Source organism: Rhopalosiphum maidis, chromosome 2 (genome assembly GCF_003676215.2).
Source record: "Rhopalosiphum maidis isolate BTI-1 chromosome 2, ASM367621v3, whole genome shotgun sequence".
NCBI lineage: Eukaryota > Metazoa > Arthropoda > Insecta > Hemiptera > Aphididae > Rhopalosiphum > Rhopalosiphum maidis.
The window spans coordinates 84,269,910-84,297,406 of NC_040878.1; the positions used below are offsets into that span (position 1 = coordinate 84,269,910).

General features: G+C 28.3%; 1 protein-coding gene across 4 annotated transcripts in view; it reads right to left on the bottom strand.

Annotated features, from left to right (window-relative positions):
• Positions 1–7,740: 7,740 nt before the first annotated feature.
• The window catches only part of LOC113554254, a 58,215-nt gene continuing 38,458 nt past the window's right edge, over positions 7,741–27,497 (bottom strand). For 2 of the 4 annotated variants that reach the window (XM_026958009.1, XM_026958008.1), the window contains 13 exons: positions 17,030–17,407; positions 14,135–14,383; positions 13,532–13,753; positions 11,506–11,834; positions 11,270–11,435; positions 10,676–10,927; positions 10,422–10,610; positions 10,025–10,353; positions 9,747–9,961; positions 9,466–9,682; positions 9,112–9,396; positions 8,145–8,247; positions 7,741–8,072 (listed from right to left, as the gene is read on the bottom strand). In XM_026958009.1, coding sequence (XP_026813810.1) covers positions 7,920–8,072; positions 8,145–8,247; positions 9,112–9,396; positions 9,466–9,682; positions 9,747–9,961; positions 10,025–10,353; positions 10,422–10,610; positions 10,676–10,927; positions 11,270–11,435; positions 11,506–11,834; positions 13,532–13,753; positions 14,135–14,383; positions 17,030–17,290 — 2,970 coding nt within the window. In that variant the 5' untranslated portion in view covers positions 17,291–17,407 and the 3' untranslated portion in view covers positions 7,741–7,919. Of the gene's footprint in view, positions 8,073–8,144; positions 8,248–8,317; positions 8,394–9,111; positions 9,397–9,465; positions 9,683–9,746; positions 9,962–10,024; positions 10,354–10,421; positions 10,611–10,675; positions 10,928–11,269; positions 11,436–11,505; positions 11,835–13,531; positions 13,754–14,134; positions 14,384–17,029; positions 17,408–20,249; positions 20,664–27,497 lie in introns of those variants that run through there. The other 2 variants (XM_026958010.1, XR_003405248.1) reach the window with 2 other exon arrangements.

Here is a 27,497-nt window from a genome sequence, read left to right on the forward strand (position 1 = left end):
TGGGTACTAAAAAAAAAAGTTGACATGGTACTAAAAACTATAATTATATTAGTGGTGTAGATAAGGAGGACGTTTGCCTTTCACAGCTCTTTATCATATTATATATTACAAAATGTGTAGTACGAATTTTTATGAAAAATAAGGGGTGAATTACTAAATACGTATTATTCCGATTATTAATAACAATTACCTAAATCAACATTATGCAAAATATTATAGTATATCTGGGCTTCAGAAAAGATATTTACGGTATTTTTATTGATGACGAAGATTATTGTTGTACATTTGTACAACACAACAGCAAATCTATATTTCTAAATTTTTTTAGAGTTGGCACATTAATGCATCTCACCCCCCTTTATTATTTTGTTCGGGACGGCCCTGGTGTAGCATCATTTAAGAAATTTATATAATCAATAGACTTCAGAAGTCTTATTTTCTATATTGAATAATAAATTAAGTTGTAAATCCAGTGTATAAGCTGTAATAGATTTTATGAACATCTATGAGATTAATATTAATTATTAATTCGAATAATATATTTTGTCCCACAAATGTTGATAACATTTTTTCTTAAAACACCCAAAATATAATATGTATTGTCGTAGTCGTTATAATACTATCAAACTACACGCCTCTTTATAGGTATATATTAATATTAAAATACAGAATAACAAATTTGTTATTGCTCACAAATTTTAATTTTTAGTTTCTACTGCACTACAACGTGTACCGTGTACTTACGCTTCAACATAGAAAAGTTAAAATAAGTACATTATCCTTTTGTACCTGCGCAATATATTTTATCGGGTGTAGATCAATTTTTTTCTCGAAATATTCTAGTTATGTCTTCCCGTTCCAAGGCTACAAATACGATAAGCGTCTTTAAATGTAAATTTCCAATACGAATAACCTGTAGTCTGATATGCATAGGTATATTGATAGACATAAATAATGATGTATAATAAGTAATATGTATTATACTAATGTATAATGCATTTATACTGTTCTAATGGCCGATTTACTGAAGAATACGATGATAGATGTATTATAATTTATAACAATTCGCCGATGAAAATATATACATATACTTATCTAACACACATATAAGTAAATGGTAATGAAATTGTATAAGCATTGCAGAATGCTGATCGAGGAATATCATATTTTACGAGTGATAAATAAAGTGATGTCAATAACAGATTGTTTAGTATTTTAGATGAGTATTGTAATTTTTCAGTATTTATTTTTTTGACATTTGTGTAACTGCTGCAGACGAAATGTGGGGCCGTAGAGGTGCTAAAAATACATAAATATCAGAGAGACGTTTTTAATTTCAAATACTTATCATATGTATTATAAGTACTTTATAAAAAATAATATAGGAAATAGTCAAATAGATTAAAAGAAAAATATAATAAGAAAATATATTTAAATAGGAAAGTCACTCTGCTATATAGTTGGTGTATTTTCAAGTGTACTTCATGTATACTTCATCATTAAGAAGGTTACTGTAATCTGTAATAGGTGTGTTAAAACTTTAATTTGAATTTTATATCATCTTTGTACAAGAATTGCAATGATTCTGAGCTGAGATGGGTATTTTATTATTTATTTATATTTTTATTATTAATTTATAGTAATAGTAATGTAGTAGTTCAGTGGCGGTCAAACGGTGGAGGGGAATAGATCCTCCCCATGATTTTTCTTCTTTAATATTTATAACAATTGAATTTTGTTTTTTTTTACGGTACTTCCCCCCTCCGTGACAAAATTATTTGACCGCCACTGTAGTAGGTTGAAATATGTTTTGCCAATAACAAAATTGCATATAAATCATATATTACTATAGTATAACTATGTAATTATTAGTATTAATATTAGCTTGTTGCTTGTATTACTTATATTAATCAATATAAACCACATCATACGTATACCGTATATCCGTATAACTGTGTGTTGGTAAGAATAGATTGTGATTTGCGGTAATGTAGTATTGAGGTATAGCCATAAATTTATAAATAGGTAGGTAGGTTAAAAATTAAAATATTTTGAAAATGTTATTGTGTATGTTTATAGTAAACAAAGAATACTTGGGTTAGTTGGCCACAAGTGCTGCAATTTACAGAAGTAATTTGACATATATCTTTGTTGAATAAAGTTATAAAATGAATATACATAGCATAATGAAACACCACTTAGCTACTTAGGTATGCTTTAATCGCGATTATCAATCATCCAGAAATCAGAATAAAACTTGAATTACCTATGTAATTTAAAAATTTCTTTCACTAGTCATTGAATTAATACATTTATTTGTATGTTTAAAGTAATTTTTCAGGTGATTAAAACAAATATATTTTCTTATGCAATATTACGACTCTTATAACAAATTTAGCTTTCTGTTCGGTGTTCGGGTGTTCCTATAGTATAGGCTATAAACCTATGTATATTGTAAGTATTTATATCTAGATATATTTAATATTAGAAATTATCAGATATAAACAACAGACAACTCAATATAATAACATAATAATAATTTTACAATTATTCGTTAATAACAATTAACAATATAATATGAGGTAATATAGGCTGATTGACAGTCTCCGCTCAAAATCGTTTTTTTTAAGCAATTATTTATTATTAAATTAAAATTTAACTCATAAATTCCAGTGACTGCATGAGTGACCTAATCTTTAATGTGGTACACTCGACACCTACTATAGGTACTAAAAATTTTAATTTTGATGTAGGTACTGGGCTTTTATAATGATGTTAGTCCCACTACAACATTAACTAAAGGGTGAAATTTTGGATTAATAATTCCGAATTTTATGTAAATTATTACAAATTGATTACAGATTACCTATAAAAAGTACCTGTCAAAATTTTTGTTTTGTGATATTGAAATGATAGAGCTATTATTGTAATACAGATAAGTGTCGCAGATTATTTTATCAATTGAACTATAAAACTATTGTTGGTACAATAGAAACAAAATTAATTCAAAGCCATCTATTTTTTAAATCTATCATCATAAATTCTGTTATATTTTTGCTTTTTTTAAATTTTGACCTCCCAAGAGTGCTATCTAGATTTACTTACTTACCAGAAAAGATATTGAAATTGAAGATTATATTGAGTATCTACTGATTGTAGATTTACTATTTACCAATATTTAGCTAGTAATGTATTACATATATAAATATAATAATATATCATTGTATACATGTATAATGACTAATGGATTTAATAATGATAATACAAAATTGAAATGTAAAAAATGATAGTATAATACTATAATACCATAATATAATATTAGTACCGTCTACTGTAAAACTCGTGAGACTAAGAACGTGGCAATAATTTATCAATACCCGATAAGCGAATATAGGCAATATACCTACTTCGATGCAACAATACGTGGTATACATAATACATGTGTTGGGAATAATCGCGGAAAACAAATAGTTTGGGAATTACTCATGTGTATGTATCTATAATACTGTGTTAATACAGCTTATTGGCTTAAATTAAGATGGAAGATGTTAAAATATATTATACACGAATGTTGTGGTAATATGGTCCATATTTTTAACAAAACAACTGCAATAACTATAGGTGAATAACCTATAGCTATTGCAGTTATTTAGAATGTTTTTGCATTAATTTTAGTATTCAATTTAGATTATAGAATATAATATTATATAGGTATAATGTTATCAGTGATCATTAGTGCAGCGAATGATATTTCAAAGAAAAAGAACTATAATATTTCGTATACCAAATCCACAACATCAAAATGCGAATAACATTATAATTTATAATAATAATATTTTGATGGACATATGGTTTGAAATAATATAGTCTCCGTTTAAAACCATTGACATTTTTTCATATAAACGCCCATCTATAAAATTTATCAAAATCTTTAATTTATAATACGATTTTACGGACAGAAAAATATAGAATAGCATTTTAGAAAAAGTCTAGGATAACTTGTACACAAGTACAATATTTTATAATATTAAATACAAATTAAGGAAAATAATACGATATCCCGATACCTAAAGGTAGGTATACTGTTTAATATGGTTTATAGTCATAGTTTTGTACGTGTCAGTAAGTAGGCACCTAGTTTAGTATACACACTTGTACCAATATGGCAATATACATATTATACAACAATCTACATAGTATTACTATTTACTGCAGTAATAGACGTATATGTCGCCTTTAGATTGCGCGTTTGTGTAATTTCATTTTTGGCCTTCATGCATACAATTATGTGCATAAAATAGTTGTTGGGTAGGTACTATTTTTTTTTCTATCTACGCATCAGCTTATACAATATGTACCTACTACATGTATTATAATATTATCTAATATACCTATTTGACATCCGCATTTTGATAGTTCTAATAATATTTAAGGTTAGACTACGAGAAGAAGCGCGAAACGAAGGTGTATGCAGTATACACTAAGGTTATGAATTACGCCTATATAAATATAATACAATATATTCCATGAAAAAAATTAAAACCGCGGGATTGTTTTGATCAATATAATTTCTTTGAAAGTTAAGTAAATACCTATGTATAATACCTATACGTAGACTTATTAAATTTACGGATATATGATCGAATAATACATAATATGTATATGATTAAGTGGAGTAGGTATACACCATCATATAGGTACCTACCTGAAGATTACAAGGCTGTAGTGTAGTCGTAAGCAATTTACAATTTACATATACTTACTATTAAGATGTAAATCCTAGGTACTCTACACTTGTTATGGTTTCAGATGAATTATTAGAAGGTTAGTTTATGAACTTATTGATGTCCGATTACTGTTTTGGGTGAATGTTTGGATTTACTAGCTTCTTTTTGTTTTAAGTTATGTATGAAAAATATATTTTACTAATTTAATTTAAGTTTTTAAGTCAATTTGTTTGTATTTTAAATAATTTAAAATACGAAATTATTATTTTCTATTCTATATTTATATATTAAGTTGTAAAGGTTAATGAAGACAAATCTTTTGACAAAATTTAATTAGGACCACTGGTAGTATCAGAAAATTATTCTTTTTTAATAGTTTCTACTAGTACCTAAGTTAATTAATGTCCATAAATATTCCATACATAATAAATTGCCATTATTACAAATTGTCTGCTTCAACAGTTTTAAAATATACATATTATCAAATATAAGTAAGGCTAGAATGTTAATAATGTAATAATTTAATAAAATGTATTTATACCCATATATAATGCTAATAATCTAGTTGTCAAAGCTGGAATTTAGTATTTAGAATCAATAAAAAAAATAAACATATTTTCTTACTTTATTTAAATTTTTTATATTCCTATATACATGTTTGAGTTTTCACTAAGTTGAAGGTCGAAGCCTGTCAATTATGTAGGTAATACTGTAATGTCTGTAATAGTTAAAAATAACAAATACATACATACGTGTTTGACCTAATATTAGTAATATCACTAATATTCATCAATTATTATACTACCTAGTCTACCTACTATTCATGGTATCATATTATACCTATGTAACAATAAATGTCGATAATTCGGTTTGACAAGATTTAACACAACTGCAAATTGCAATACCTAAACGTGTCGATAAACAAACACATCAACAATATAATATAGGTACCTACTTTTAAAATTTGTATTGCTTTTGTAGCATATAATATAGGTACCTAACCTATGAGTATTACATAATATGTTCTTATTTGTACCATTTATTTAGTTTATACCTATAAATTAATATTAATTAAATAACATGGTAATGATTGGTAACGTAATAACGTATGTACGAAACTTGCTATAGTTAATAATGTACTCATTTTTAACGAAACACCGAAATTTTAAATTATAATTAATTATTAATAGGACTGTCCCCAAAACTCAAGAGCTCAGCAATAATGAAAAACGAAGTATTTTTAATGCTAATAGGTACCATAATATTAATTATTATTACAAAATAGTAATAATAGTATTATGATAATAGCTACTCATAACCAGGACTCTAGCAAATATGCGTTTGTATAATAAGACTTTGTAGAAATAATTAAGTTAAGTCAATATTTGTTTAATATTACGATTAAGTATAACACTTATTATACTTAAATTATTTCCGAATATTAGTTTTTCTACTTGTGCTTAACATATATATTTTTTCTATTTTAATAAGTAATAATTTAGATTATTTTTAGACAATTTATCAGTTATGATTACTGATAAAGTGATAAATAGGCACATACGTATATTGTACAAATATAAATTAATTTTATTATTTGCGACTGCTGGCTGTCAAGTGTTGACTCAAATACATATTTAATTTATATTAAATAAGACAAATTATTTTTAGATTACTAGTGCCAGTGAATAAAATTAATTCCAATTAAAAATGTTGCACACTGAATACTTATGTTTAATATTGATTAAAATTTTGCACTACAACCTAATGTGAAAAAAAAAAATTACGAATTTTTTACCAAAAGGGCCAAAAGGTTGAAAATAATTTTACAACTTTAAAGTTTTAAGACTAATTTTAAAAACAGTTTTGAATTCTCTTATACTTACTAATCAAATTGTCATTAATTTAAAAATTCCTAAATAAAATTTTTCAAAAAGCTAATTATTTATTATTTTTTAATATATTATTTTTAAATGCTTAGATAAAACTAATTAATATTTAAACTATAAATATCAAATTAATGATTAGAATGAAAGACCTAACCTATTTTATAAATTTAAAAAAATGGTACTTCTCTGTTAAATGAGATTAACTTGTTTTTCTTAAATACCATAATCATTATCTAAGACTACCAATATTTGTCTACTTTTTCTATTTTACAGACTACCTTATTTTTATTCATATTAACCAATCATATTTAATTCTTTGTGAATTTATTTAATATGTAAGAAAAAGTTTTATTACAGTAATAAATGATTCATTAGTAATTACTTGTATTTATGTATTTAGAAATCAGATTTTAAATTTACATTCTTTTATTTTCTGTTGTCACACGAATTCAGCTAAATATGATTTTAAATGATAACACAATGTTTTTTGTTCTGTCAATTTGTTGATCCCCAGAGCCTTTCTATATTTTGAGTATGTGCATAGTCTTCCAAAAATCCATTGTTTTCAAAGTATTCAGCTTGCATTATTTTTGGGCTTAGAAACAAGACTTTCTTTTCTCTCAACATATTCACAGCATATAATATAATATTTTAAATGTAAATAATTCCTTAATTTCTAAATGATTCTGTTCTATAGACCACATATAAGTAATAACTCAGGTATTGTTTACTTACATACTTTAAACTCTATGAATTGTCTCATGTAAGCAAGGACCAAGTATAATATAAGTAGGTAATTATAGTCTAAATACATTATTCAATAATAATTAATTATAAATATAAAATACAATTTTAGGTAAAGTATTTAAACAATTTTATTATGGCAATCAACATGGAGTAGGTATTTTAATTTTATAACATCTAAATTGAATAAAAAGTGATAATTTCAACAATAATAACACGTGTGAATCATTTATATATGTTGTACATTTTCATTTTTAACTTAATAAAATAAGATAACAATTATTGAAATACATATGTTAACTTGAAATAATATAAATAACACTTAAAGTGAAAAACAAAATATTTGGATTAACTAAACTATATAATTTATTTGACATACAAAATATAACTACTAAATATTATTATTTACATGATTAACTAGGTTAATCATAAATTCAAAACTAAGTATATGTTTATATAAAAATTAGCTAATTACTTCTAGTGAAATTAGTCAAGTAAATTACTTATTTTAAATAAAATAACAATACATTACAAATTAAGTAAATAATAATACTATAAAAATCTACATCAATGGTTGAGCAAATTTGTTCTTGTTTATCGGATTGAAAACAATAGGTTTGTACATTGAATTTTTATTTTTCATAAATGGTTGTAGAGAATTTACACCAACTATAGAACTAGCCGGAATCTTTTCATTGGTAACTTCATTTAATTCCTGATAAAAATAAAATTCACTAATTATATTTAATACCTATGCATAAAAAGGTTTTTTTCTAAAGATATTTACTGTTTCGTTATTTTGTTTTTGCTTTAAACTTTTTATAATATGTATATAATCAAGATTTATTCCAATGTCATTGTTTTCTCGATCAGATATTGGACTGGCTGATCTAAATGGTACAAAATAAAAACACAATTATCCTACAATTTAGGATGAACCAAGCAACATTTACTACCAACCTATATTGGTGAAATGGTGACTTGAATATTTGTTGACTAGAATACACTTAATCCCGAGCTCCATACTTGCTAAAACCTGTGTTAGAATTGTTAACCAAAGCATGATAGTAGTTAGTATTTTCATTTACAATATATTCATTGTTAAATTTATTGAAGCTCTGTGAGAAGTTGTTGAATTTGTTAGGTTTTTTGTTTGTCAGAAGTAGGTATTTATTAAAGTAAGTAAATACTAAACGTTTTAAAGAATAAAAAATAATTACTGAAATTTGTTTTTAATTTGATAAGTAGTGTTTATAATAATTTGTTTAAAAATCTATAACAGATTATTATTATATGATTGTTTTGTTTGTATGAAGTAGCTAATATTCTTTATTTAAAAAAATCTATTATTTCTAATCTTTACCCCAAAATCCAATATTACTAACACTTATCCTAATGGTCATAAATTAAACAATTTTAAATTATAAGTTATACAAGTTATCTAATATGTGTTGGTTAAAGTAAACTAATTTGTTAAAACATGTTCAAAACTTAATGTTGTCATAAAAATTAAAATGTTCAACATTTATAAGTCAATACCTATTAGTTTGGTTAATATTTTGTATTATTATTGTGTTTTAGTTAAGTATTAAATATAGGTATTTGAATTAAATAGTCATGCGTTTAAAATTCACTAAGTAGTAATATGGTTTTTTATTAGGTAAAATATACGTAATACAATTGTTAACTTTAGTCATTTATTAACTATGGTTTATGGTAATGGTATAACTGGTATAAGTTAATGATTTATCTACCTGCTTCTGTGCTTTGAACGTGAAGTTGGTCGAGTAATCGACACAGATACTTCTGAATCCGAACTTGCCACAGAATGTGGAAGGGCTCCTTGAGCAAAGTCTCTTCTGTAATTTCCGGATGTTGGTGTTGATGACCCCTTTTCAGTTCCATTACATTGTTTACGAACAGTATTTGGTGTCACATATACTGGAGTACTTTTGGGCATTTGGTATACAACTTTTGGATGCACAGTTGTAGATTTTTTCACTGGAGTTTCTGAATGATTAATAGGTTCGTGTTCAACTCTAAAATGAAAGGATTAGATAAATATAATTATTTGTTAATAAATATTTTTAGTATAAAATAATTTTTACCTGGAAGAGTTAAAATCTTTATAGTCACGTCTAGACTCTCTGAATTCAGAGAGTACTTGAGTACCAGATGGAAGAGGTTGTGCTGGTTCTCTATCACCTTGTGTTAATGTATACAGTCTCAACTGTTGTCGAATATCTGCCTTTTCTCTTTCTCGTTTTCGCTGGAATTCTTCTTCTACTCGACGCATTGCCTCCATTTCACTAAGTCTCTGACGTTCTGTAATCAATCATATAAAATAAGAATCATTTTTTTAAATATATGAAAGTGCATCTTTTACTACCTTTGTACTCTGCTTCTTTTGACAATTTTTCAGCAATTTTCTTTCGTTCAATTTGTCGTATTGTACTTTGAAATGCAAACTTTTTACTTGACGATTTTTGTTGCTTTGTTCTTTCATTCATGACTGGTAACTCTTCATCCTCCAGGTCGTCTCTTGTGAGGTCCTCACATGACTTTGATACAATGGCTTTATTTTGAGGTACATTTGTTATATCCCTATGAATTAGATAATTATTTAAAAAGAGTTTTATCAACAGTTATTTAGATATTTAAATTTACTTTTGATATAAATAATTTAATGATTTATATTCTGGTAAATACATAGCTCGTCTGCCTGCAGCTAAATATGAAAATTTTGGTAAAGATGACATAGCTAATTCTTCATCAGAAGGTTCTTCTCCATTTTGACATTCTAGTTGATTCCAATTTTGCGATGGAAAATTGCCAACTAAACCTGATTGATGCAATGAATCTGGCACGCTTCTACTTAACACCCAGTTTTCATCCAATTGTGATTTGTTTTTATCTGTGGATGCTTTTCCTCTATTTAACTTAGATTTGAAGTAACCATGAGATTTGGGTGGATTCATCGGTGAAAAATCTTCATTCTTTACAGAAAAAAAACATTTTATTGTTTTAATAAATATAAAATATTACTATTAATAATACAACTCACTAATTGTCCATATCTTTTATCAACTCCTGCACTTTCATCTCTAGGTAGGGATAGACAGAAACTTGGTTTAGCAATTGTACGAGTTCTTGAAAATTGTGTGGTATCCAAACTTTGAGGTGAAACTGGTGCTGAATCCAATCCTCCATCTGAACTTGTTTCTTCCAAGTCTTGCTGTGGAGTCCAAGCAACCTAAAAGTTATAATATTATAGTTTATGATAAGTTAATATTTTTTAACATGTTATTTATGTATTACCTGTGAATTATGGGCTGAATTAGGACTAGCATCTCCAGAAATACCACTATCTCCGGATTTATCACCAGAATTATGAGGTTGATCTATAATTGGTATTAAGTCTTCCTCTCCGCCACTACAGTTGGGACTAACTGGTGAAGGACTTTCTAAAGCAGTGAGCAAGCGCCAAGCAGCTGTTGGACTAAATCTAGGGATGTCAAACTGTTTTCTAGGTAATGTAGGTCTTAGTTGAAGAGATATGTCACCACCGTTCTAAAATATATATTTAAAATAAATAAATAATATACTTTTAAGTTTTAGTCATAGTGAAATAAATATAAAATATTATTCTTATAACCTATACCCAAAATTTAAATATGCAAGGGAAACATTTAATTGTTTTTATTACATAAAAATAAACAGATACACATATTAATAAGAATATTATACTATACTAATCAAATTTAATTAAAATAAATAAACCCGGTTTAATAAAAAAATTAGTTAATTAAATATTGAGCTCATATAATGTATAAAATTGAATTTTGCGAAAATTAAAAGTATATTTCACGTTTCAATAATGATTATTCAAAACAGATCGTTTTTGATTTATACCTCATCTGTGGGGTCACTGCTAGTAATACTATCAGAAGGGGAAGCGTTCGTTTTATTAAAGCTCTCAGCGAATCGATCAACGTCTTCTGAAGTTCTACTAATCTTTGTTGTATCGTTGAATTCGTTCATACCGAAATAGAAAGTTTTCGGTTTAATATCTGGCACACTAAACAACGAAAAATTCATTAAATGCTTGTATTATTGTAATAATCGATTGTATCTTTTATAGAGCATACCTCGTTTTAGGCTTGTCTTTCTTGTCGTGGCTCTTGCTCTCATCGTTGGAACCTGTGGCTGACGAACCCTCACCTGTGCATCGGACGTCGTCGTCTTCTGGTAATTTTGTAGCAAGATTCGGTATCGACCTGGACATACGTTTAGCTCGATCGGCCATTAACCGTTGTCTGTTTGAGTTCACTGGGCTCTCGCGATGTTTGTTACTGTCAGTGACCACAACCGTACGTTCTTCGGAAGCAGGATTGGACGAGCTCTCCGAAGCACGACCTACGGGCGGATGACGGAATTCCTTTTCTCTCAGCCTTTCAGTCACACGTTTCAATTCAGCCTGAAAAATTAAAATTAATAAAGTTAGTATTTAAAGTTATTACCTATTAAAAACCTTTTTGGATTTAGTAGAGTAAAAACTTAATTTTTGACCAATTTTCGGAGAAAAAAATTAAAAAAAAAATTAATTGCAATTTATTTAAATGGTAGAGCAACGTATTATATACTAATGAATAGTGGTTACCTATTTAATTTTTTTTATTTCATAAACCATTGCGATTTTTTTTACTGCGTAAAAATCCAATAGGGTGATAATTCCAAAGACTATTAATAATGCTTGCCTAGGTATCTAACCGGTATGGTCAACTTGACGCGTGCCAGAAGATTTCCTATTATACTTACATCCAAGCTAGCTTCTCTATTGCGTAAATACTAAATATTAACTAGTCCACACAACAAAGGATGCCCCCGTCGAAAATCAGCAGCTGCGACATTGTTATACATATGGAACAGAGGTTCGTTGTTATAGGAATAATGTATAATTTATGCGAAGGGGTCAAATTAATATGCTGGACGCTAACATTTTGTTTAGGATCAGAGAAGGTTTAATGGTGTTAAATAATATGTGAGCCACTGAGCCGTGAGGATTGTTTTTATTGTTAAAGCGAAAAACCTTATTATTATAGTACGTGCCAGATAGATTGATTTAATATTTACATACTATATTTTTAAGTTTAAATTGTAATATTATATAATGGAGTGAACTTTTAATTAACTATTTCGCAGTTAGAAATTAATAAAAAAATTTTCTTTTTATATGCAAGTCTTAACATTTTAACAAAAGATTCTTTATATTGAAACCATAAAATCTAATAAATGTATAAAAGCAATTATTTTTTATAGACATTTTAAGTAAAATGCGAATGAAATTACTAATTTAAACAATAAATAACGATATTAATTATTTTGTTATAATTTAAAAACATTATTCGTGGAACCCTAATGCAATATTTTCGAAAAAAAAATTTAAAAAAAATTATAAATTACTTGTCATATTAAAAGAAAAATAATAGCTATTATATTAAATAACATATCATGAAATACAATTGGTGATATAAGTTGACAGACCGTCTTTACTCAGTCGTTTTTAGTACATTGAATTCAAATTTAATACACCCATAATAGTGACCATCTCGTGGCGTGGAGCAAAGTGGGTACTTCTTACACACCTTTTATTTATTTATTAAATTACAACCGCAGCAGTAATAACCACTTGAGAACTATATATATTTATATTTTATATACCTATAAGTACATATTTATGGATAATATTTCATAAATTCATAATAAAAAATATTACTATATGTTTATTATAAATTAAAAATTACAATATATGTATTTTTTAATGAAGAATACTTTTTTTCTTAATTCTAGAAAGTGTACAAAGAAATATAATTTAATCTTTTTGTTTATCATTATACCAGAAAGCTAAATATTACGCTATAAAATACCGATTTAATATCGCAATCGTATTGAATTATTTTTATAATACCTACCCTAACGAATTTACGTTGTAAATATTTTACATATTTTATATTATTTTAATTTCAGTACCTATATACTAGTACCATAATTTATACTATATAATTATAGCAAATTTTTTATATACTTTAAATTAAATACGATATGAATTAGTAATTAAATTGAATCTTTTAAAATCTACACTATTCGTTAAAATACTATATAAATCAAACTCACTTGAAATTGTGGGGAAGACATGCTTCGATGTAGATTGCTAGCTTGTGGTTTAACTTCAGGCTGAAACTCTGCATTTTTTAATTCGTCTCTGCTGATCTTACGTTTTGTTTCGGCTCTAGTCTTAAATAACCTCAATCTTGGCATACCATTATTTTGACTAGATCTACTATTATCCCTATGATTTTCCCAATGTTGATACGAGTCCGGCGAAGAGCTGTCCATCTATGAAATGTAAAATACATATAATTTATGTAAAGACACCAATTTTTTGTCTAATATAATATAAATAGGTAAACTAAAATATATAGTGATTTAATGACACGGAGGAAATCTCATTTAGGTGATGCGTATAACGTATTTTAATATAGGCAGTATGCTAAATATTTAAATCCTCTACTCACTTATATCTATAATATATAATAATATACAATTCATTTATATATATTTTAAGTAATATTTTAGTTGTCGTAAAATTAAAAAAAAAATACAAATACATTATATTTAACGTAATTACATTATAATCAAAATAACTGGTTTCATTATATATACGTCTTAAAATATGTATAATATTTTCTAAAATCAAAACATAATATATGTACTCACTCCGTTATGATGCGACGAAGATGGTGGCACTTGAGGAGCTCTGTATTTTTTTTTAGATCTGGACATTCTGCCTTTGACAGCACCATTGTCTCCGTGATTGTGATGATGTTGGTAACTTATTGGTGGCAGTTGACGGGAGTCTGAAAATCGTAAGTCTGGTTCGCTGGTATACATATTGTACCCCATACGATCTCGTCTTCCATCTCTAGGAACGTGTCTCTGAATCTCATATCCATATCCATGTTGGATCTAAAGTAAATTTTATTTAAATATTTAAATAAAATTTTAAAAAAAAAATGTAAAATTTTCTTATTAATATACCTATAATACTATAATAATGTGAGCTGAGTATCTATATAAATATTTTTGTGTAAACATTTTTAAGTTTAAAATAATTAAATATTAAGTATATTTGTTTTTTCAGTATGAAATATTTCATTTCATATTATTAAATTGTATGTATATACTGTACTACTATCATTATGTCTAGGATAAAACCTTAAGTTAATATCAAGTCGAAGTACCTTCAATGAGAGGCCTCTTCCCTCTGTCTCTTCTACCTGTTTTATTTTTTTTTATTTGTTATGTTATCACTTAAGCTTATTGTTCTATATTGTAACAGATGGCTAAATATAGAATTTTGTTAAAAAAAAAATATTATTAATTTCTTAAATTTCAGTAAAATTTTATTATAATTCATTTTTGTTAACAATTTTTACAATTAAGATTTTAATTTAAAAATAAATTGAGGAATACCTCAAATTATAGTCGAATTGTGAAGTACATTGTAAATTATCACTGTAGCAGATATCGGCTATAACAATTTAATTAAATGGTTATAAATAGTTATAATGTTTAACAAACATGAAAAATTTTGTTTTACATAACTTTTAATAAGTTATTTTGTATTTCAATGAATGGTTTGAAAAACAATTTAATATATACTATATTATAATACAATATATAATCAATTATAGTGTTTTGCATCAATTATTTATAAAAGGGAGTTTTAGATAGGCAAACGTGGTACACGTATGTTTAGATACAGTGTGAAAGTATCAAAACTATTTTTCAGTTATCATAATTTAAATATACCATATTTTATATTTTATTATAACATTGTATGTATATATTCCCTAGTGTATTTCAAGGATTTATATTATTTTTGGGGTTTTATTTTTAAATAACGGGTTCGTGGTCAGAATTATTTATGGAATTATCATAAGTGAAAGATTGATCGATATTATTTTTTCTTCAGCATTGACATAAATTTTATTTTATTTTACTGTTTGGTAAAAATAAATAATAAAGTATACAATTAAATAAAATTATTTTTGTATTGGTATTAAATACTTTTCATAAAAAAAGAGGGTAAACTGTATAGGCATTATAATATTTTTTAATCCCGTAATAACTATGGGGAAAATATTGTACCATACTTAAAAGTAATAACATAGGTCATTGATACTAAATAAAATACTCATATTAATTGCAATGCATTTATTAATTCAAAAAAATAAATACCATTAAGTAATTTGTTTCAATGGTTAAGTAAAGTACTACTAATTTAGGCGTTTCCATAACCACCTTATATATTTTAAGCTTTTAAGCTGAACACGGTTCTAAATCGGTAATTATTCTAAAATAAAACGTAAGCAAGTATAACGATCAATGTAATGAATTGTAAATATTTATGTATTTACTAGTGTAACCACGAACCGACAATAATAATTTAAATAAAAAAATTTCAAAGTAGATATGTTAACACACAGTGTGATATTATTATACTACATGGGATGATCATTAGTTTTGAGCGTAAATTTTTGTCAGTAATTTGAAAATTGTAACAGTTCTAGTCCATTACAATATTTTTTTTGTATATTTCTGCATATTTAATGTTAGTTATACTTGTACATAACTATATTTATGGATATTTCGACAAAATTTGATATTTAAGAGAACGTCATACCCGCATATGTTGTCTCTGTATTACTAATGTACACCATAACAAATTTGTGTTCAGAAAAACATAGTAGAGTGTAGAGTAAATTTACTTATTATAAAATTTACTCTAATATTAAAGATAATATCATAAAATGTGTTTATTGAACGTAAATTTGTTATGATGTACGTTAGTTAGACAGAGATCAAACATGCGAGTATGGCGTCGTCTTAAGCGAAATTAAATTGTATAGCAAGAGTGGCAAACCTTTTTGGGGTCAAGTGCCAAATTTTCCCAGTCAAGGTTTTGGACATTTTATCACGTGCCCAAAGGAAATTATATTTTCTAAGGATAAAAATAAATTTACAGATTTATTATGTATTATTTCATTAAGTAGGAGCTAAAATATATAATTAAAATTATAATTTTTAAAATGTATATAATTTGTTTCTTTAAATTTCTGATAACAGTTAAAATCAAAACTTTATAAATAGCATAATTTTTAATAATTTAAATTTTTTCTCGTGCCATTGAAATGTAATCAACATGCGTGCCATAGGTTTGCCACCCCTGTTATATACCTACTATTTTTAAGACCTAATAAAGGTGTAAAATAATATTTCATCATTATTGCGTAGAACTTAGGTTAGTGGTTGAAAATTGTTTAAAAATCAATCGTTTTTCGGTTGATACATTAATATAAATTTTAATATAATCAATTGTTTTTAATAGGAGTGACATTTATTGTTAATATATATTGTTAAGTAATTTCATCAAAAAATAATTTATTTTGCATAGAATATCTAATTAAGTTATTAAATTTAGTTTCCCATATTTTCAATTTTTCACTGCATATTATATATGGCTAAACATGATACGTTTTAGATAATAAACACAATGAGTACTTTATATGGAAAAAAAGATAATAGCGTACATAGAAACATTATACTCACGTCGTCTCGGTGCAGATATTCGTATGGCCGTTTACCGTTTATGGTACCGGCCGTATGCAGCATGGACCCATTTTCGGTGGGCCTGAGCCGTGCTCGTTGTTGGCCGGGCACGTGCGCCGGCAGAACTTTAGGCCCGGAGGTCGGTGGCCTGAAATACTGCGATCGCGGGAACGAGTAGGCCCACGAGTGTGGTGGTATCGAACGCGCGTCGCCGCCGGTCGCGTACGACGTGCTGCTACCGTGACTGTTCGAGTTGCCCATCGCTGCAGCGCGTGGCTGTCGGACTGTGCGGCAGTATTGTGATGGAACAGAGCACGACGACGCGTATTAGCCACGCTCTTTGTGCGCAGCGAATTACACCGACGATTGGGTCTTCATCTATGGGAAACAAACGACGAAATAAAATAAAGTAATAGTCGACGGTATGCAGTGTAGTTGATTCATATAAAGGTACCTATTATTGAGTATTTAAATCAACATAATCATTATTGTGTATTTTGTATAGGTATTTTTGTTCTTCAGATTTTTTGGTGATGAGGGTAAGTTTAAAATGTATATAAATACATTCAATACATGCGTTTGAGATGGTTTTTTTAAAAAATCAATACTAATATAGTAATATGATGCTTATTCACTTATTATCCTATTATTACCATTGTATATTTGTATATAATATGTATGTAAGAATTCGAATGGAAAAATCTGCCAGAATCCTTGTTTTTAAAAATGATTTTTATCGCATCCCCCTTTTTCGTAGTTTCAGTTATTAAAAATATCAACCATGCATTTATTGTAAAATTTACAACGTAGGTACTAATACTACTAACCATAGTCCTTTATTTAATCATATATTCTATCTGGAGCTCAATCACAGTTCTTAAACTGTACTCTACTACTATCCCCTACTAAAGAGTGGCGAGACCGCATCATTAGACTTCATAAATTAATAATATTAAGAAGCAGGGGCGTAATTTCATATTTTTTCATGGGATGCAAAACCAATATTGAAAATCGAAAGTAATATACCAGTCATTCGCATGGTAGAGTTATTCCATGCATTTTTTTCAACACACTTTTTGTGTAAATGTAGATCATTTTATAGAAATTATAGTATAAAACAAATAACAATAATTTTGTTCGTGGGATGCATTTGTACACCCTTGCATTCCACAAATGACGCCATTGTTTTCTTAAGTCTTCTTGACTTTAAGAGAGCAGTCTCCATCATTAGAATAAGTTTAAAACATCTTTTTCTTCTCTCGGTCTGCATTTTTTAAATCTTAATGCTCTCAATTTAATATAATAAAAGCTATTCCTTAATTACATTTTCCATATTGGCTTCAACATTTAAAATATGCAATCTTTGCGTTTATCTGTTTTATTATTTTTATTATTATTATAGTCATGTTTTAATGGTCGAAGTATAATAATTTATGCTTAAATTTCATTAAAAAAATAATTTCATACGTGTTGAATTTAGTGAAACTTTGGTGATAAAAATAGTTTTTATGTACAGGTAATGTGGTTCCCGTTTCCGCTGTACTTATTCTTCAGGCGACCTCTAACTTTACGAATTTATAATTTCAAATTTACAGTTGAACGCTATTCATGATAATTATAATTGATCAATAATAGTTATTATCATATAATCGGTGAAATTAAAATTTGCTTCGAGTAAATAAAAATTAAAAACAAATATCATTAAACATACTTAATTAGGAAATGGGAAATAAAATCGCATTCGTCGAGTTCAGGTAATACTTATGACACGTGTATAATAACATTATAATTGTTGTTACGTTGTGTATAATTTAACTAGTAAATTATATTACTATCGTACGATAATGAATAGTGTATTTTAAGCCAGACGGTAACTACGATATAATTGTATTTATCGCAATCAAAATATATATTGGATCGATATCAAATAATGTAGATTATATCGAATATATAGAAATATAGTCCTCATAATTTATTGTGGAGTGTGTCTGATTAAGACATTGTTTACATAACGTTTGAAAGAAGATCAATATTTAATAGCCTTGTATAAGTCTATATAATATTTATTATAAAATAAGTACAAGGAATTATTTTAAATGTAGAATAATAACCGTGTTATATAAAATTTGATCAGTAAGGAACGTGTTAAAGATATCTCGCCAATTGTGTTTCTATAACACTAATAACATAATAATTATTATATTCATCTTTATATTATATTATTATGTACATATTAGTATCGATTTCACTACATGGACTATTATAATTATTAATTAATATATAATACATACCGTTAATAATATGGTTTATAAAAGTAAGTTTCTATAATATAGTATTGATGATTTAGAATTTTAGATATTCGTATAAACATTTTATGAATGGAATACTGTATATTTTGTAACAATATATCACCTATGTATGGTAATGAATCCGTCCGATTTGAAGGAATCTTTTAATTCAAAACATAAAGTACATTTTATTAAACTAATTACTAATTAATTAAAATTAAATTAAACTATTTATACATTTTAGTTTATACTATTGCTTAAACACTATTTTTGTACGTAAATTTTATCTACACGCAATTGAACCTATGTTGTATATTGTTGCTATGTGTATCATAAATGAAAAATAATTTCTGATTTTACTTCAATGTTTGAAAGTACAATACGAGTAGATAGCTTATGCCTAATTCTAATGCACATCACGTATTTTAAATGACGAACAGTTATAAACTTTGCCTATAACATTATAATATTAAGTAATTTTCTGTTTTTCAGGTATACGATTGGATCAAACCTCAATATTATTGCCTGTATTTTGGACAAAAGTATCTAATATTATCAATTGGGTCTCAAAACGATATCAAAAAGTAATACGTAATAATTAATTTTATTTATCATTTCAATAATATTATGATTCAATTTTTCTGATATTTGGTAAATTTGTATTTTTAGCTGTTAAAGAAAATCACGGTAAAAATCAATAGGTTTTTCATAAATATAAATAGAAAAAGAGTTCCCACCCTAATGATTTGAAGAACATTCAATGTTTATAACTAGTACACTCGAAAAATCATTGATCATAAATACTATTAATAGTATATACTATATTATATTGGCATAGTTTTCGAATCGATTTAATGGACTCGGTGCTCTGTTATGTACACGGACGTAATATACCGTAAATTAATTGTCAAAAAACAAATAATACAAAATACCTCGACATTTTCCGATGTATTCTCCTGAAATCCATCATCTTAAAAGGATTAATCAATAATGGTTCTCTTGCCGCCGTCGTAAAAAAACGCTTTCAAGACTGACCGACGAAACACGTTCACGGAACACTCTTCGAGTATATCACACGACCGGCGTTCGGGACGGTTTTCGCAGAAAAAATCCTAGGGAGCGGAAAAAGAAAATCTCGATTTCCAGACAAACACGCGCCCAGCCGCACACGAACTTTGCGCGATATACTGGATGATATCGCACACGCGCTCGCGAATAAGGAACAACACGACCGCGGCGGAAACGAGACACGTGATGACCGCCGATAGCGCGGCGCAGTCGTTGTTTGTTTCGGAAGGAACGCCGCGAGTACTGTACAACACACGTCGAGACGCGTGTTGCGTGTGTGTTCCGTTACCGGGTCGGTTCCGGCGAGAGACCGTTATTGTACGACTGAGAATAAGTGAGAGACCAAGAGAGTGATCGACTAAGAGAGAGAGAGAGAGCGAGACAAAGAGAGAGTGAGTGAGAGCGATAGCGATGGAGTGTGAGAGACGCGCGCTATTGCACCATCGAGCTGCGTTCCCCGCCATACACGCTAGCGGCGGCGGAAATGAACGTCGCCGCCGTTGCAATCGCTCGACTCGCCAGCGTTAGCCGCCGTCGCGTCTCGGCTCACCGCGCGATCGCAATAAATAACGACAAGTATTCGAAACACATAATATTATATTATAATAAATAATAAAATTGTCTTTGGCGGGTATTTCAATTTTTTTTTCAATTCTTTCTCTTTTCCACCGCGACTTGTCCGCAAGCCCACACACGAAAAAATTTCACTCGTTCTTCCTGTGCCTGTGTAGTCTTTTAAACGACGTTCCACACACCCTCCCCGTAAGACTGTTGTTATGATGATTATTTTCACAACGACTTTTGTTGCAAATTTGACCACACTTGACGAAATACATGGTACGCCAATAATTATACCGATTACATTATTACGTATTATATCTATACCTATATTATTGAAATGACACAGAAAATTTAACTCGACGGTTAAGACTGATAAATATATTTGACAATATTAGATGAAAATAAGCAGTTATGCGTGGTTTGTTGCAAATATACTGTTTACAAGTATATTATAGAATAATGGTCACCTATAAATTGAGTTTACAAGTTGTCTGCATTATAAAAAGAACTTCACTACATATGTAATTGTCATTTGTCGCTCGAGATCCAGTGAGATTTTAAACTTGCCTAGCCCAAATGTGGTAAGTACACTGATCATTTATATCGTTTGCTAACATCTTCGGCCGTTATTAAGGAATTAGAATTTATTGTATTTACTAAGATAATATAAGTATTCAAAAATATAGCCTCTTTAAGAATACTTAAAAATTCTAAAAATCAAAATCTCAATAAATGCATGGGGTAGTTAAAGCATAAAATGTAGGTAAGCATGTTAGGCAAATCACTCTGTAAATATTTATTTTTGTGAACAGAAGGTACACGATTAGCAATTATACAGTCAGCTTCCGCTCTATGCAAATTATATTCTCCTGCTGCTACCTTTATAATATAGCTACTTAAAACTGTTCTTGTCGGAAACACTGTTCGTGCGCGTTTTTCCGGAACCACGAAAAATACAACCACAAGATGCTGAAGATAGCGGTGCGTGTGTCTTAACCTCCACGCAAATTCGTCGGAAAATTCAGCGCTCATCGCACGGACGAAGAAACGACGACCTAAACGTACTGCCGCGAAATAATAACAATTATAGTAGGTATTCCGTCTTTTATGCAGCTTTTATAAAAAAAATATTTATGAACCGTGGTTACCGGTTAGCCATATTACGTTAATAATGATATCAAACTATTATTATGAACGCTGTAGTTATAGTATTATATAGGTAGTCACTTTATATTATAAGTAAGCAATAATTATAAAGTATATATTATAGGTACTATGTACCTATAGGCACACTAAGGGAACACTTAAACACCATGTTTTATGTGACGACCGACCGGGACGAAACATGTGTTTTGTGCTCATTCAATAAAACATCGAATGACTAATACACGTACACTTTCTTAAATTATTTTCGCGGTGGTATATGACGTACGCTTATAAGCAATGTAAATTTGTCCTAATATGCTAATATTTATTTCGTTAAGTACGAGGGCGCGCATTCTGTATAAATTTTCACTACTTGGTTTGTGTAATAAAAAAAAATGGGTTGTAAAGAAACTGTATACTGTCATACAATAATAACTGTGGTAGAAGCACTGCCTTAACTGAGGTAAATAATAGTAACTCAAAACGTTTTATCAGACAAGTCGAGATGTTAAATAATTGTCATAGATATTATAAGTTACGTTACTTATTACTACAGCCGGCTCTGCCCTCATATATTTTGTGTAATACTGCAATCTGACCGGTATCACGGACAATTTCCTTATCTAACCCGTATCAATGCGATAAAACAGTTTCGAACAGAATTTTTCACGACAAATGCACAGAATGTGGTTTATGTGTAACATCGTCATTAACGAGGAGGTTGGTTTTGAGAAAATGTATATACACAACAATAAGTGTACACTGACATAATAGTATTACGTATTGTTTAAAAAATATTGTTCAATCATAAATACGCGATATCTCAGTATCCCGGTATACTATTAATATTTTTTAATTAATTAAAAATTACATTAAATTAAAATATAATATAGGTACTCAACATTCAGATCAATACAATATACTTATTACCTAGTTGAGTAAAACTTGATAAAATAATTTTTATAAAAGGGTTTATATTGTGCCATTGCGTTTATACAAAAATGAAATTTTTCTTAATTGATTGACATTGTTCATATCATAACATATTCATAGCTTTATATTTATTTTAAAAACATAAATTATTGATTTAATTTTAATTATTATTTTCTATCGACATAGATTATTTTTCATGAGAAAATTTATTTTATATACCTACAATTAAGTAGAGGTACATATTTAAAGTTAAAACTATATAGATTAATAAAGATTAACGAGGAAAATTATGCGATAAGTAGCTGGAATTGCTATATAGAGCATACTTTAAGACACATAATAATATATCTATTTATCGTTATAAGTAATAGTTGACAGTTTTATTATACTAGCTTGAATAATTCATAAAAGATTTGTCAATTTTAGTATAGACACTATAATATAATGTTTGTTTGATAGTTAGATTTTTTTCAAACATTTATTCATTTTGTAATGGGTAATTTCTTTTATAAAAATTGCTGACAATAATTTCACCGTGGCATATTTTTGCAGTTCAACTGCAATGTATACTATTGGCAGCAGTTTAGTCATGTGACTCATGTGACCAACATTTCTACGTACTTACACTGATTTATGGATGAGCACAGTAAACTGGTTATTTTTTTACAGCAATTTTATATATTGTACTAGCACTACTAGTCATTCAAATATATATTATTTTACCTAGTAAGTAAATATAGTAGTAAAGCTAACATTTAATATTTTTTGTAATCGTGTATAATATAATGTTTTAATTTTAACTATGTGAATTTAAACAAATCTCGTATAATAAAAAGTTGGAATATCGTTCGCCGACATTCATAGTAAGTTATATATTGTCGACTATGGGAAGGAAGACCAACTATATGTATTATAATTTATAATAGGTATACAAATCGAAATAAAACAAATTTTCAAACGATAAAAAGCCGCGATTTGTATAAACTATATAGTATAACGACTATATACTATACAGTTACCACTGATAAGTCGTTTACTCTACTGGTAGTCTACGGTTATAAAATACCAAAAACAGGATCGCTACGAGCGATAAACAATTTTTTATTTTAAAGTGTTTCTTTACAAAATATATAAAAAATACAAATTAAAATTAACTCTAATGTGCCAAGTATTATATATTTTATTATGGAAAATTAATTTGTAATGTTTAGTATTATAACCTAATCGAGTGCGCTATGTGATGCGTCACCGTCGTTCCGCGATTATCCGCCGCCGTCGACATAACACGCTGCACGTTATCGTCTTATCCGTGGTGCTGCGGAAGATGGGAGCGAGAGAAAGTAATACGTAATAATTAATAATATAAATGACAATCGTTGCGGATAATCATAAGTTGTACACTAATTTGATCGACGTTCAGGTGAAATGTGAAGGTTGATGGCCCGTGCGCGATTCGTCAGCGAACCAGTCATGGGCATTTCAGGTGATGGAAAAAAAAACGAAAAACTATGTATATACGAAATGAAAAATATTTCGATACGTCGTTCGTAAACAGGAAGAGAGTGAAAGGGGTGTCGCTGCTGCGGGCACCGATCGCGTAATTTAACGGTAATTTCACCGACGGTCCACTCCGGCCTGGGGTCCTACGCACTATTACTACATTAAACGCGCCGAGCTCTCATGTGCACACACACACGATAATAATAATATGCAATATATGTAATGTGCCTGACGATCGGCCCCGAGCTGTACGCATATCATTTCCGACGAAAGCCTCATGTCGAATGGAAATCGAGATAGCCTCGGGCATATATAGGTACTTCGCGCCGCAATAGAAACCCATATATACGCCTCGGGATCTATTATATTATATCGTATTCCGATATATTATAAATAATATAATCCGGCCCTATGTGGTGTGCATAACACACGTAACTTGTCGGCAAAAGTGAAAACCCATCATGTTGTAAAATATTATTGGGTATTATATTGTGTTATTACGATGTATCGTTGTCAACCCCTTTCTCCGCGTGCCATGAGACTGCTGCAGGGGCGTCGTTTCAAACTTTCGTTACATCGCTAGACGATGACAAACGTCTGCCCGAATTCCGATTAGAATTTGCAGTACGGTTATACATGCAGGTTTACACCACGACTTGATAATATTGTAAAAGTAATAAAATATTGTAAAGTATTATAATAATTATATAAATAACGGTATGTATAAAATAATATACAAGAAATTACGTATAATAAAAAAAATGCATATAGTTAAAATAAATGTAATATTGGCATAACTGCTTCTCTGGTATACCAAAACCAAACGGATTTATAATTTTATCTGCGTATTATTCAAAATGTTATGTGTGTGAATAAATAATAATAATCAATCATAGAAGTAAGTAAAATATATCCCCATTGTGGCCATGTATTCCATTTACACCCACATGTTAATGCATGATGATAAGTATGATTGGAATGATGACGATTTGACAATTTTTTTTTTGTGAGAGAGATGATGAGGCGTGTGTTATACTTAACATTTACCTACTTTTTATATCGAAGGTCTTTGATGTAAATTTTAGAAACCTGGTGACTATATGCCATTTATTAAACGCATTCATGCTAAAATATTATAGCGTAGGTACACGAAAATTTTGTTGGTCATTTCGTTTGCCATTTAATTCGCCAAATCTTTCAGCTCACATATTAGTATACCACGACAAATCTATTTCAATATTATGGTACCTACTATATTATTTAGAATCCGCAGCTGCTGGTCGTATCGCGTATATAATACAGTGCAGTATTACCGAAAGAAATTCCCACTCCGAGGAATATTTTAAACTCACGTGCGTGAAAAAAAGTTTTTATACGATGATAATATGATCAATATAATATTATACGAGTACAATATACATAATACATATTATTACACCAAGTATTGACACCCGTATACATCGGCAAGCATTCGGTTGTTTACGCATATATTGCAGTCTGCAGCCGTATATACTACTACGTTTAGACACATTATAACGGTTGTAGAACACTGTGGTGCATATATAATTTAAAACATTGTCGTGAAAATATATTATGTATTAGTTATTATATCGTTCAGCAATGAGAATCGTGATAACCAGCGGTAATATTGTTTTGATAGACACGGAAACCTAATATGCCCGCCAGTTTCTAATATTATGTGTATAGGTACACTACATTCTTGAAACAATCACGTTTCTTATTATTGTGGGGAAAAATATGAAATAATAGGTAACGAAACAAAAAAAAAAATGCAGTAAATGTTATTTTTTATATCATGTCGTGAAAAAGGTTAGGGTTTCATATCGAAGTCGCGCAGCTTATATCATTAAAAAGACAATAATATTAAAAAAATCAATGCCGTAGCAGATTGCGGAACAAAAATTTATTAATGTAATTATAGCCTAGACTAACCCTAGGTGTAAACAGATATTATGAATTTATGTTATGCAGGTGATTGCTGCGGGGGAGTGAAGAGGAGCTTAGCCATTTTGTTTTATTTTTTACTTAATTATATCTTATATAATTATGGATAGATATATTCATAATAGATCGTCAGATTATTATAAATTATTTTTAAATAGACTATTTTAAAATAAAATAATTATGATATGGACATTTTTACACAATACTTGAAATACTATTAAATACTTAATAAATTATAATAAATTATTTAAATATCAAGTGTTATTACTTTTTCTTCTAATTTTTTTTAATTTTAAAAACTTTTATAATAATTAATGGTTATTATTTTACGTTAATTTATACTTAATTTAAAATGCTGTAAATATGCATTGTTTATTTTGTTTTTAACAACTTAGAAAGCTATCTAGTTTAAATTGTATTATAATTTTTATGAAAAAATGGATTTATTTTAATTTGATTCTCACACACAGAAAAACCTATTAAAATAACAAAAATTGCCCGTTGTTACATTAAAATACGTAATATTTTTGTAATAGGTATGAACAATAACAATTATATGTGAAATCTCTAAAGAGTTTTCAAATTTATTAAATTAATTTCATAATTATTAATAGTAGTTTTTACGTAATGTAAAAAATATATGATAGATATATGTAATGCGCTTATAATATAATGTATATAATAAAATTTACAAGAATACATGTTATGTTTATATTATGGTATTTAGTGTGGGAGTAGTAATTTTTTAATGGTAATTTATAATTAGCATGTAGGTATTGATAAATAGAAGCTGTCAAGGACGACGAACGCAGTTTTTTTTCAAACGTTTGATTTTCACCTTTTACCATCAACAAGTATTGCCGCCAGGTCATAATCGGTAGATCTTAAATTGCAAAAACCAAAAACAATTTATAAAAAATTATAGAGAAAATCGTGACCTAATGTTATTACAATTAACATTATAACGTGCTATATTGTGTTTTCATGAGCCTGGGGTTCAAGTATCC